Below are 13,425 nucleotides of genomic sequence, written 5' to 3'. Positions count from 1 at the left end.
TTTATGAAGTTGTACACGGAAATAAATATTATAAAAAACAATGTTTCTCGTAAATGAATGAGTAATTTCCCCCTGAACGGCGGTGAAAGGTTGTTACAATACACAGACGCACCCACAGAATATGATCCAAAACACAAAACTTTTTTTTTTTTTTAATCCTGACGGAAGGCTGCGCAATTCCATTACTGTCCTATTTAAGGTTCGACCTCGGTGACATATTTACCTTTCCGTTTGTCTGACTTGAATTCATTTGTCACTGTTAACATGAACATGAATCGCAATTTAGGCCGTGAAATCTAAAAACACATTTCTGTGGTTACGTGTCGTATATCTTTGTAGAATATTCAGTTCTTATTATTTATTGGTTATTTTTCGCATGGTACAAGAGTAAGTATATTAATACTGATATCAATTTACAAAGCGCAAATCATAAGTACATATTCTTCTGCTGCAAAAGCTTCTAATATGCTTGACAATAATGCACATTTAAGTGAAAAAAAAGAGTGTTTTGAGTCTTGATTTAAAGACAGCTGCAGTTGGGGATTTCGTGACTTCTAATGGTAAGTCTTTCCATAGTTTGGGAGCTGTACATGCAAATGGTCGGTTCCCCAATGTTATTTTCGTGTTTCATATCGGGATTTGTAAAAGAAGAGTGTCTTTAAACTGCGCATATCCATATCATGAGTGTGGTTATGCGATTTAAGCACTTCTACTTCCGTCGTAAAACTAGGGGCTTGACCAATGAGTGCTAGCATACAATCAGCAAAATCTTAAAGATGGGCCACCCCTTTTGCATTCCTTCCCAAATAGCACAGAACATGCTATGTTCCACCAGAAAGACAAGACTATTGTAAAGCTATAACATTTCTGTGATATTTGAATGTTGATAGCCGTTAAAATTCAAATAATGCTCCAAACGTTCACCGTAACGTATTCTTCGTATTAGGCACAACTGCATACATTAATCCTCCTGTGGTTGTAATATGATATTTATACTTCGAACAAAAGATATGCATGTTAAAGCTGTCAGAAAAGAAAAATTCACGACCTTCTCTTACTTTGTTATCGATGGCAACTAACAACACACCACTTCCATGAACTAATTTTGCAACTAAGTGCATCACACAGGTCTGTAAAACTAGACTAGTAAGTTTAATTTTGTAATTTTTTCGTAGTACGAAAAAATTATTCAAATCTTAACGGTCAATTTAACTAAACAAATAAAGACCCTCTTGAGTTCAAATTTTTTTAGGATTTATTGCAAACATTTTATATGGTAGGAGCTTTTTCGATACAACTAACCTACACATGTGCATCGGATGTGATATCTTGGAAAAAATTTAAATCACTGCTCCTAAAGGTAAACAGGACCTTTAAAGTACACGGCTGTACACGTTTCCTGGAATTCTATGTTCAGGCCGGTATCATTTCCCCCTGTTTCCGGGAAGAGGTAAAGTGAAAGTGCTCATTCATTATGCTAGAAAAGAGAAAGTTTATAATAAATATATTATGGTGAATTCTCTTCATTTTTTCTTTATACAAGTATCGTTGTCCTGCACTGAGTTGACAAACTATTGTAGTCTTCTCATCCAGCCACTGGGGCACTGAATAAAGATTTTCTTATTTATTGCTGCATTCCTGAAATCCTCATTACGTACTTACGTAGTTGGGTTTCATTCTCCTTTCAGTGGGTTTGTATAGTACAGGGTTAAGGTTTCTGGAAAGATAACTTTGTATCTATAGGAGCAGTAACAATATTGAGCAAATGATTTGGTCAATATGATATTATCGCACCTCCCTGTTCTGTGCGATGCTTCTATTGCCTGTTGAGGTCACTATAAAGCACAAGGTGAATATAGAGTCCCGTTTTTATGCTGGACTTGTATATAGTACGCAGTATGGACGCATGTGGTACACGCCCATATCATATTCAAGTGGCATCTTTGTGCTTCCGTTGTGCTTGCCAATCAAGGGTATGGTATCCAGTAAAAGGCACTTCTCTCTGCGTACTTCATAAAAATCCTGTCGAATAAACTCTGGTAAAGATTATAACACTTTAGATCATATTACCTCCACCCCTCGAGATTAAGCCAGGGTTGTCTTTGCTTCAGCTCATATCTGGATAAAATAAAATTGAATGAAATCTAAATCTATTGTGTGAATGTTTCGCTTTGCTTGGTAACATTAAATTGATTGTTGTTAACGCTGAGTGCAATCTCAAGTTTCTTACTTGAAAACACTCATAACGTGCTCTCGCATCACATTGTTTCGAAGTTAAGAGAGAGAAAAGGAATTGACCGCGTAACCGATGACAGTGTGAGCAGATCAAGTTGTTTGAAATATTGTGTGGAGTTTATATTTCAGCTTCCTTGTTATTGCAGTTCAAGTCATGTATTCTTGGAGTTACGGAGGAATACATTCAATGCATCACAAACGAAAGAGGAAATGGCTGAAGATGAGGAAAAATGCAATAAAATCCCATACACAAACAACATTTAATCCCTTAGATCTGCTTTAAAGGCTGATGGCATGTGCAAAAATGTACAGTATTTTTATAGGCAGGACAACTGTCAATGTGTGCACGCTTGTCTTTAAACGAGTGATTATAAATATTCACTGATAAATGAAAATGGATCAATGAGTCTGTGTGTTCATCGCACGGATTTTTGTCTTTCTCCGTCTGTTCTCTTTGCAAAATAATATTGTGCACTATCTCCATTGCCCAACCCAATGATTGTAAAGAGGAGGATTCATTAGAGGCGCTATGAGGCTTGAAGGATGAAAACACTTTAAGACATTTTAAGACAATTAAGACACTGCCTGGTATACACGATTACATCAAGAAGACTTTAATGGCATATCATAAAACCAATTGTTAATCGTAAAATATATTATTACATGTAGATTTGGTTGGCACGAATGAAAAAGTATGCGTCTGAAGAGACAGATCTACATATTTTTTTATTTTTTTTTTTTTAGAAGCATCGTCATTTCTTTCCATATATGTGAAATCCACAGTATAGATATATCCAACTCATCAATACCTCTCTGAATATACATATGGACATGTGTTCAAATATAAATGCTCACATAATTATGTCCTGTTTGTATGAATATGAAGACAGTGAAGCGCAGTTACATGTACTCTTTAATATATCCTGTTTCAAACATTTGTAACTGATACTTAATACTTAATGAGTCATCGTTAAACGGAGGAAGAGCGCTGAAACATCAGCCGAAGTAAAGAAGTGGCCTGGTTTCTTTTCCTTCAAAGCGCGGGGAGTCATGTGACCAGCTGAGTTTTTTTTTTTTTTTATACCCACGTGACCACGGTTAAAAAGAGTCGATAGATTGTGGTTCGAGGAAGCTACAGACACAGTGCGGCATCCACGACCATCGTCACTTGCACCTCAGGACGCCATACTCTGGATAACTCATCCCCGCGCCGGACGCTCCCCAGACCTATCAATCCAAGACTTGTTGAAGGAGATTTGAAAGCATTCTGTTGGCAACCTTTCCACCAATATGAGGTGAGTAAAACAAACAAACAAGTAAATAAACAAACAAAAAATATTTGAGAGCTAGGCCTTTGCCATTGAGCACTTTGGAAAGCTTAAGATCAAAATGCGAAGTGTTCGTTAACTTAGTATGCCTATAGACGAGAAAGCTGAGTTAGAAAAAACCTTTTTAAGTAATAGTACTTTTACACCATTTTCCCGGCGGCCGCGGCAGCCCCGCTTGCCCGAAACGTAGTGCGCAGTGCATAGATGAGAATGATATTCTCCTGCTTTTCCCCTACATACAGTGACACGTTCTAGTCATGTTCATTCCAGTCCTCGCTCCGATGAACACGTAACTATCAGACGCCGTTCTTACGGCGCCTGATCAGGCTAGACTACATTTTCCGTCGCGTTCCAATACGGACTACCGCCTCAAAGGTTTGTTCCGGCCTATTACATACTGTCATGTTTTGTTGCGTTTATCCCGTTTTAACAAGGTCTACTATAGTTTTCTCGTAAGCACCGGGAAATGCCGTGGCATTTTTTTTTTTTTGACAGTTTAAAATCTGACATGGCATCCATGGCAATCACGGCCTGTGTAACGTTTGCCCATCCCGTCCCACCGCGTTGTCTCACGTCTATCACGTGTATCCACGGTGATGGCCTTAAAACCTGACTGCAGTGGCCGCCATTAATATGGTATAAACGCAGCATGAGGTATTCAGATTATTTAAACATCATACTTTGTTCAACCCGCAATTCAAAGTATGTATTATATGTATACTAGTAATTACCTGTTAACTTTATGTATGATCATACTAAACTCTTGCATAATGTATTGGCTCAATACGTCAATTTCACAGGTTCTCAAGCGTGTGATCTGATGTACCCTTTCGTAAGCTATTCAGATGTGTAGAACGGTATGTCTTTTTCAGCGTGTATGTAACTGAACTTTCTGAACACCAACACATTAAAGGGAGAGTACAGTTTTGGTTGAGACCTAATTTCAGGTTTCTAACATTTTTGGTGAGATAATGAGAAACCTCTTATGAAATATGAAAGAGCATGTAATTCTATGAGGAATTCAACGTTTATTTGATGAAAATTGTTTTGAAATGACTGAGATACCAAAAAAAGAGCAATTCTAATAAGTGTGGGACCCACACTTTATTACGATCGCTTTCTTTTACTTTGTTTTTGGATGTTTCAGTCATTCCAAACCTGATTTTCATCAAATAAACTTTGAATTCCTCTTAAAATGGTATGCTCTGTACTATATCACAAGTGTTTTCTTGGTATTTCTCAAAAAGTTAAAAGCCCAATTCTCATCTCCACCAATACTGTACCATCCCTTTAAACCAAGTATGAGGAGAAATAGTGAGAATGAGAGTGAATGTTAAAGAGAGAGAGGGAGAGAGAGAGAGAGAGGGAGAGAAAGAGAGAGAGATGGAGAGAGGGAGAGAGAAAAGGAGAGAAAGAGAAAGAGAGAAGGAGAGAGAAAGATCTAACGTAATAAAGTTGTGCTGAAGAGCGTGAGAAAATTGATTTACGAGTGCATAAAGATATATTCTCAGATCTCGGGCTACATCAAGAGGGAATTATCACCACGCTGTGTCTGGAAGCATTTACTGATGAGTGTTTAGTTTTCATTTCATCTCTTCGTGTTACCATTCCTTTCAATGAGGCCAATTAATGAATATCTTGTTCGGTTTCTATTTGACTAATATCAGGAGGATTACGCTAAGCACAATCGTCGCCGTGATTTGCACGTCGGGGCTTCTAGGAGTGTCCCCATCGACCGCCGCGACCACCACCGCCGCTCCTGTAAACGATACCAGAACCGTCGTAGTGTCACCACCCCTCACCGAAGCAGTCAATGCATCTTCGACGAGTGCATGTAAGACATTAAAAGCAAAATCAGACAATTTACCATTAAATTTACAGATAAAACAAAAGCCCAGCTTTCGTGCTTCAAATAGTTCTGAAAATGTGAGTTAGGGATAGGAACAATCAATGTAAATTGAAAATGTTGATCAGTATAATCAATGTTAAAGGGTGCGTACAGTTCTGGTTGAGGTGAGAATTTAGGTTTTAACGTTTTGCGAGATATTCAGAAAACCCGGCACTCTATGAGATGTCAAAGAGCATGCAGTATAAGGGGTATCAAAAGTTTATTTGATGAAAATCGGTTTTGAAATGGCTGAGATATCCAAAAACAAGGTGAAACAAAGAGATCTAATAAAAGTCGTGGCCTGTCGCCTTTTATTATTATCACTTTTTTTGGATATCTCAACCATTTGAAAACTAATTTTCGTCAAATAAACGTTGAATCCTTCTTAGAATTACATACTCTTTTATATTTCATGAGAGGTTTCTCATTATCTTACCTAGGAATGTTCAAAACATGAATCTCCACCTCAACCAGTACTGTACAGTCCCTTTAAGTATTGTTGAATATTCAAAATGTGACCAATAGTCATAATAACATTGGTTGTACAATAAACCGTCTACAGCTATAGCTTAGTCAAAAAAATTAATAGTGATATCTCCTCATATTTTAGGCTTTATTGCGAAATTTTTATATGGCAGGATGTTTTCTGATACAACTGACCTACACATAAGCATCAAAATAATGTGATAACTTGAACATTTTTTTTTTTTATCACAGCTTCCAATGGTAAACAATACCTTTAAACTTGTCCGCCTTATATTCATTTATTTATGCGTTGTATTACAGGGGTGATGATTAGGATGCTTGTAAATCAATTGCCGATTAGAGATTCTTTAAACCACACTCATCATTCATATTCATCGTCTTACAGTTCAATTTGGAAATTTTGTAAATGTTGTAAATCTTTTGAATTGGTGATAATTCAATTATTAATTACTCATTTATTTATATTTCTTGTAATCGCTTACGTTCAAATTCGACATAAGCCTAGTTGTATTTACACAACTTTGTGTGAAAGTCAGCTTTCCCATTAGTGACGTTTTATGTGTCCCATTCCAAAACCTGCACTCACAAAATTATTATTTAGATTAACGCATAGTTTGTGATTTTGATCTGTCTTGCTTCTTTATTCAAGTACTAGTATGTCAGATCATGAAGAGGACAGTTGAATCAGAGGATAAAAATGGCATAACCAGAAATCCACCAGCGGAAGGCATTCAATAGAGGTTAATTTTCAAGATTTGTATTAATGAGTTCACAGTAGCTTTACCTTTATTAGATTTGCTTGATATCTTTTTTTTTTTCATTATGAATGAAGTGGGAGGAGGAATGGGTGAACGGCCTTTAGTGGTCATTTGTTTAAAACCTAAATAGTTGGATAAGTCATTTGCATCCTCAGAAAAGCGTAACTATCCACACACTGCGGTTTGACCAATACAATCAATGCCTAAATAAACCTTCGATCTGGAGGGTCATGCAAATACAGACGTACCTCTGACAAGGACAGATACTCGTGACTTGTGTAGTATCCACTGTCACACATATTTGGATTAACCCTTTCTCTGTCAATGAGTCAAATGCGCGCAAATTTCACACAGCTTCCTATGGATAGGGAATTACCGTGGTATGCAGAGGGTTAATCATTATGAATTGCACTCAACTTTATATTTGTGTGTAGAATTTTCAAAGCTATTACTCAATATACGAATGCTTGTCTACATTACATATTTTAATTATTGTTGATATTAAACACCTTTGTTAATTGATAATTTCAGTTCTGTACTGCTGATCAGTCTTGTATACCAATAAATAGCTGATTAACTCAATAAAAAATTAAGTAAGTGCAAATGAAATAGACTGAAATCAAGAATAAGAAGAATAGCATAAGAACAGAGGATTTCTTTAAAATTAAAGGTTTGCTTTTTTTACCGCTATAGATACAATAAATTGCACGTTCAGAACGATTTCAAATGCTCGAATTTAACGAGTGATTGAGTCAACAAACTACTAGTACGTTCGCCATGACTCGAGTGTTAAATTTGCGTTGTTAGTAGTACATAACAAATTGTGTATAATCTATTAAGAATAATATAGTGCATTAGCATCTACACAAATGTCCCATTAAGTCACAAAGATTACCAAAGAATCATTGAATCAGAAGTGTGGACACTCAGCCACGCATAGCATTATTATTATCATTTTTGTTGTTGTTGAAAGATGCAGAACTAAAATAAGCTACAACTATATGATTACATCCTTGGAACATTGTACAGGGAAGTGAGTTCGATCAACACCAAGAGTATCTTGTACACGTATAGGCCAAGATCATAAGAACCATCTGCGCGTATTTCCGTATGGTTTTGGGCGTTTGCAAGCGACGGTGGTAAAAAAAATGTAGTAGCAAAAATGCTGATAATAGGACGTAGGTAGGGAGGTAGGAAGATAGATAGATAGAAAGATAGATAGATAGATATATAGATAGAAAGATAGATAGATAGATAGATAGATAGATAGACAGACGGATAGATAGTTAGATAGATAGGTAGGTAGATAGATAGGTAGATAGATAGATAGATAAAATAATAGATAGCTAAAAAACATAAACAATGATAAAAACTACAATGACACTGCTTTCATAAATGCGTAGCAATGTCAGTAATCTTTCTGGTCTGCTTCATGTAATATTTTAGGGTTAAGGCGATGAAAATTTTCTATGTGGTTTGTTCTAGATCGAAAAAAAAAAAACACGCTACAACGTTAATTGCTCTCACTAGCTGCTCCAACTTTCTCTTGATTTACACCTAACGTTTTACTTGAGAAATGGAAAAGAAATTCAAATTGATATGCAAAAATGACATGGGAGCAGAAAGCATAGTACATCTTCTTATCACTAACATCTACACTTCATTCAACAACAGCTGCAGCAGGCGATGTGACGTCGTCTACGGCGGGATCCACGGGCAGCCCAACGACTAGAGCGAAGGGACCAACAGCAGCAATGGGCAGTACCGAGGGTCCCGGAGTTGTAGTTACAACAGCGACTGCCTATACGACGCCCCCAACGTCCACACCATCCCGCAACGTAAGTTCCTCCACTCTGCTGACGAATTCTTCAGAAACGGCAACGTCATCAACTGGAGTCACTGACCACACGACAACTACGACAACACAAACACCTACCACCGTGACGGAAATAGCGACAACAAACTCATCAGCAGTTGCAACATCAGCGTCAACAACCATGATCCGCGGAACATCGCCGCCTGATTTTATAGAGCCCTCAACATCGAGCAGTATCAAGCTGACTTCGTCCACGACTGATCGAGAATTACCCTCGTCTAGTGCCGGCTCACAGACAACTTTTACTGGAACACAGGCTTACATTTATCCGACTGATAAAGGTATTGAAATGAGAATCCTCTCTTCATGTTTGTTCATGATCAACGTCAGCAGCTGCTGCAAATGAATGTTACGGTATGAGGAATTACTTTCACATATTTTGTGTTCTTGAGGGAGGGGGTGTTAATTTTGGTTTCATTAACTCGTTTCTGATTTAGTTTGGTTTAATCAATGCAGCGATATCATTTTGTTCCTTTGGGTTCACAACTCTGTCGTCATCCCTGAATTCAATAATTATTTGTAATTGCGTTTGACGAAGCTGGTGGCGAAAATAGCTTGACAATAAATGATAAAATGATAAATAATAGATGATAAGAAAAGTAGAGAGAATAATGATTTCATCGAGATGGAAAAAAAAACACCCACAAAAGTTACTGAATTTTAAAGTTTCATATGTTTTCACCAAATACGTGCAGTTTGAAAGAGAAAATGGAGGTCCATGACCATGATAAGAAACGGACTATTGGTTAGAACCGAAAAGTTTTCTAGAGGCCATAGGAAAATAATCATGTGTTCAATTTGATTTGTTTCGCAAATGTCTATGCCGAGTGAATTATAGCGGCAAAGCATCAAAACAACAAAAATCACTTATTCATCCATTCACTTTTTGACTGTCCAGAGTGATAGAAATGGTAGATTAGTGATTTTCTAGTCGAGACGGCACTCAACCACAGTAACTTGTTATAATCACGTGTTCTTTTCGATGCTTACATGAAAATCTTGCAAAATGCTGATTAAAAAAGTGAACTCAGGCTTCCCACAGCTTTACACAGTTGGTGGGTTTGATGACTGTAGTTTGCTCAGATTTGATGTACCTTTGCTTCCCTGAGCTGTGTGTAGTGATGTCCAAATAGATAGAGAAACACTCTGACATGCACAACTTTTGACAATAAAATACACTGGCACCTTCAAGATGTCTTTGAACAATCCCGACAATAATATAACCAGAGGCTGCAAGGCCGATTCTGAAGTACGTTCTGTCACTTCTGTACCTACGGTACATTCGGTCACTCACAAATTGCAAATAGGTCAGTTCCAAGGTATTAATCTGTTTCTTCATAGCTTCAAATTGGTTGGTTTTCTTTTCTTTTCTTTTCTTTTTGTAGCACATTGATGTAAACTGACAGAATTGGGGTGCGGGGCAGCACTTGGACTCACGCTCATTATATGACCAAAAAAAAAGAAAAAAAAAGAAAGAAGATCAATCTTTAATTTATTCATGACGCCTGTCATGTTGTTTGAAAAGGTGTTGTCTTATTGAATTTCACTGGTTACTAGATAATAAACGCGAAACGGAAAGCTTGGTTTGACGAGTTCTTATCCAAGATGATAAGAAAAAATAATAATTTATTTTATTAGAATTTTTGTGGGTGTGTCCAAGTAATCTGAAGAAAAATAGCACAAAAGCAACTTTAAAATTCATGGCGCATATCTAGCTATTCTTTTAACCATGATACTATGCGTGATGATTAGGGTATTATGAATCAATACGAGTCAACATGAATTTGCACTGCGGTGTCCCTCTAAAGGGATGGTGTAGTTATGGCTAATATATGGCTTCAGGCTTCCAACTGTTTTATGAGATAATGAGAAACCTCTAGTAAACTATATAAAAAAAGCACACCATCCTATAAAAGAGGATTTCAAAGTTGCTGATGAAAACTGGTTTTCAATACCGATTTCATCGTATAAACTTTGAAATTCTCTTAAAATCGTATGCTCTTTCGTGTTTCATAAGTGGATTCTTATTATCTCACAAAAAAAGGTGAAAATCTGAATTCCCCATCTCAACCAAAACTATACTATCCCTTTAATATCATAAAATAATCCATTCTGCTTTCGCACTTTCTTTTTCTCCAGATGCCGACAATAGGCAGACTATCATTCTCGCGACATTGTTGCCAGCATTCTTCATTCTACTGGGTGTCGTACTAGTTGTTGCCTACTACAGATCAAGAAAGAGGCAAGTGTTTGACATGTCAAAACCGAACATTCTAAAAATGATCTCTAGGCATCCGCAAACCTTTCTGGCTATGAATATGTTGAGAATGACAACTACAGGGCAGCGATGCAAATGATAACTGTGTGGACGGTCCTGCTGATTTCCATTAACGATGATACTGCATAGATGGCGAATACCATTCTAATATGTAATAACAATGATACTACTGCCATTACTACTACTGCATACTATTCTACTACTACTACTACTACTACTACTGCTACTACTACTACTACTACTACTACTACTGCTGCTGCTGCTGCTACTACTACTACTACTACTACTACTATTACAACTATTACCTACTACTACTGCTACTACCACCACTACCACTGCTACTACTACTGCTGCTGCTGCTGCTACTACTACTACTACTACTACTACTACTACCACCACTACTACTACTACTATTACAGCTACTATTACCACTATACTATTCACTTATGTTATTAGTTATAGGCTATTATTACTACTATCACTTGTAGTATTACAACAACTATTATAAATTGGGTTTTAGAATCTCTGCAATCTGACTGGTCAAATGTCATGCACTGATTTTTACTGATCCACACTGAGACATGCGTCCGGTAAAATCCGAACGCATAGCTCAAGTCTTGTATAGTGTTGTAGGTGTACCGGACGCATGATGGGGGAAAAATAGTTGTATTTCATGAATTTACGGGCCCATTTTATAACAAAAATGATGCACAGGCCTATTTCATGGATTAGTGAGAATTGGATGCTCTCGTTTAACTTTGGAACACTGTAAAACCCACTCGCTGCTCTCGTGGGTTTAAACAGTTCCGAAGTTAAACTCGCGCATCCAATTCTCACCGAGCCATTCAGTCCTGTGCATCATTTGTATACTAATTCATTATGATAACACTAATAATAATCATAATCATATTTGTAATCAAAATGATGGCAATTTCTATCATATGAATATAAAAGTGGCATAATTTTCGCGAACTAAAGTGTTAGTATAAAAACGAATTCAACGATTCCGGCAACCATCAGCTTTGCCAACAAATATTAGAAGGAAATCATAACTAATTAAAATTACAAGTAAACTATAAAACAAACGAACGAACAAATTGAGCAAAGAAACAAAAAGGAAATCCACCATGATAAATGTCACAAACCGGAATATAAAGAGAACAATGTATAGCCTACACGATATACGTTAGACAATTGTTAAATATACATGAACTTAGAATGCGCTTCAACTTCCACCTCAACTTGATATCAACTCGCAGCTACATTGACTAAACGGTGACAGAGGAATTGAGTTGAATTTTATTTATTTCATTTCCATTTGCAACAGAAAAATGAAGGTTGGTAATGATTGTCTTTTTGAAAAGATTTTTCGTTTATATACGTGCCTTTTATATATATCTCCAAGTTCTTTCCAAGCATGAAAGATATAGGTAAGTGCATGCATGTAAATTATGTATGTGTGTTTATGCGCATTTTCTTCTCTCAACTTCTTTTTGATTGATTTGATCAATAATGATCAGTTTGATATGTAGTTTGATATGGCTATCAATTAGCCCGTAATTGTTGCGTGTTTATTTTCTTTCACGCTATAGGTCGTACAAAATCTCGCAACGGATAATCCGCATGTCGGTCATCGTGGACGATGACGACGACGACAATGGCGACGATGGCCGCGGCAACCAGCACGATTATTTCCTTAACACGGATAATTGTAACGGCAAGGAGGACGGCAGCCAGCGAGAAGCGAATCATGCTCCTACAGCAGGGGGGAAAAGCGAAGGACACTCCGGAGTAGATTCGAAAGATGTGGCGCTCGCTAAACTTTCGGTCATCAACGAAAATTACAAGGGTGACAGAGAAATAAAGGCAGACGGGATTGAAAAAAGTGAAAAGAAGTGTGATGAAGAGGTGAAAAAAGAGAAAGAGATGGAAAAGACCGGAAATGGCACGGGGGAAATGAGAAAAGAGTCAGGTGGAAACTCAGTGGCTGATGAAGAGAAACTCCTGAGAGAGGCCGAAAACTCTACCAAGCTTGACAATAAACTCCAGAACGGCGAATCAGTGACAAATGATTTTATCAGTGGTGAGAAGGAGAGCATTGACGAGCCAGAGACGAGGGAATCAAGCAGCAGAAAGGAAGAGAAAAACAACACCATGGAAGAAAAAGAGGAAGAAGAGGAAAAAGAGGAATATTAAAGAAGAACAAGAAGAGGAGGAGGAGGAGGAGGAGGATGAAAAATATATCTCCAGCGGTGTGGATCCTCAGTCTGCGTGCAGTTAACGTTGAGGGCGGCACTACTCCTGACATTTCATGATGTGACACTTGACTCGCTGTGTGTCAGTCTATTCGATGACCTACACTACATGACGTGTATGGAAGAGAGTGTTCACATTCCATGGATGTAGAATAGACCTCTGCGGTGTTAAAACACTGTTACTTATGTCGGTAATGATTGATAGGGGGGGGGGGGGGGAGGGCACGGGCAGGGGGCTTCCAAAATAAGAAGGAAAGATAATTCATTGAGTTATGCAATAAGTCATGTACATTGCTATGTCAGTGGATAAATCAACTATTA

General features: G+C 37.5%; 1 protein-coding gene across 1 annotated transcript; it reads left to right on the top strand.

Moving 5' to 3' along the window:
• Positions 1 to 3,481: 3,481 nt before the first annotated feature.
• Positions 3,482 to 13,045, top strand: LOC140234037 (uncharacterized). The gene is made up of 5 exons (XM_072314118.1): positions 3,482 to 3,530; positions 5,231 to 5,397; positions 8,370 to 8,852; positions 10,711 to 10,813; positions 12,442 to 13,045. The coding sequence occupies exons 1-5, from the start codon at positions 3,526 to 3,528 to the stop codon at positions 13,043 to 13,045; spliced, it is 1,362 nt and encodes a 453-aa protein (XP_072170219.1). The 5' UTR covers positions 3,482 to 3,525.
• The last annotated feature ends 380 nt before the right edge of the window (positions 13,046 to 13,425 follow it).

Source organism: Diadema setosum, chromosome 10 (assembly GCF_964275005.1).
Source record: "Diadema setosum chromosome 10, eeDiaSeto1, whole genome shotgun sequence".
In the NCBI taxonomy this organism is placed as follows: Eukaryota; Metazoa; Echinodermata; class Echinoidea; order Diadematoida; family Diadematidae; genus Diadema; species Diadema setosum.
This window is presented reverse-complemented; position numbering and strand designations above follow the sequence as displayed.

Excerpts from the sequence above, each read along its gene's own strand:
- LOC140234037 (XM_072314118.1), top strand. Across the intron at positions 8,853-10,710 it reads CATTTATCCGACTGATAAAG|ATGCCGACAATAGGCAGACT; the intron begins GTATTGAAATGA and ends CTTTTTCTCCAG. Across the intron at positions 10,814-12,441 it reads TACTACAGATCAAGAAAGAG|GTCGTACAAAATCTCGCAAC; the intron begins GCAAGTGTTTGA and ends TTCACGCTATAG.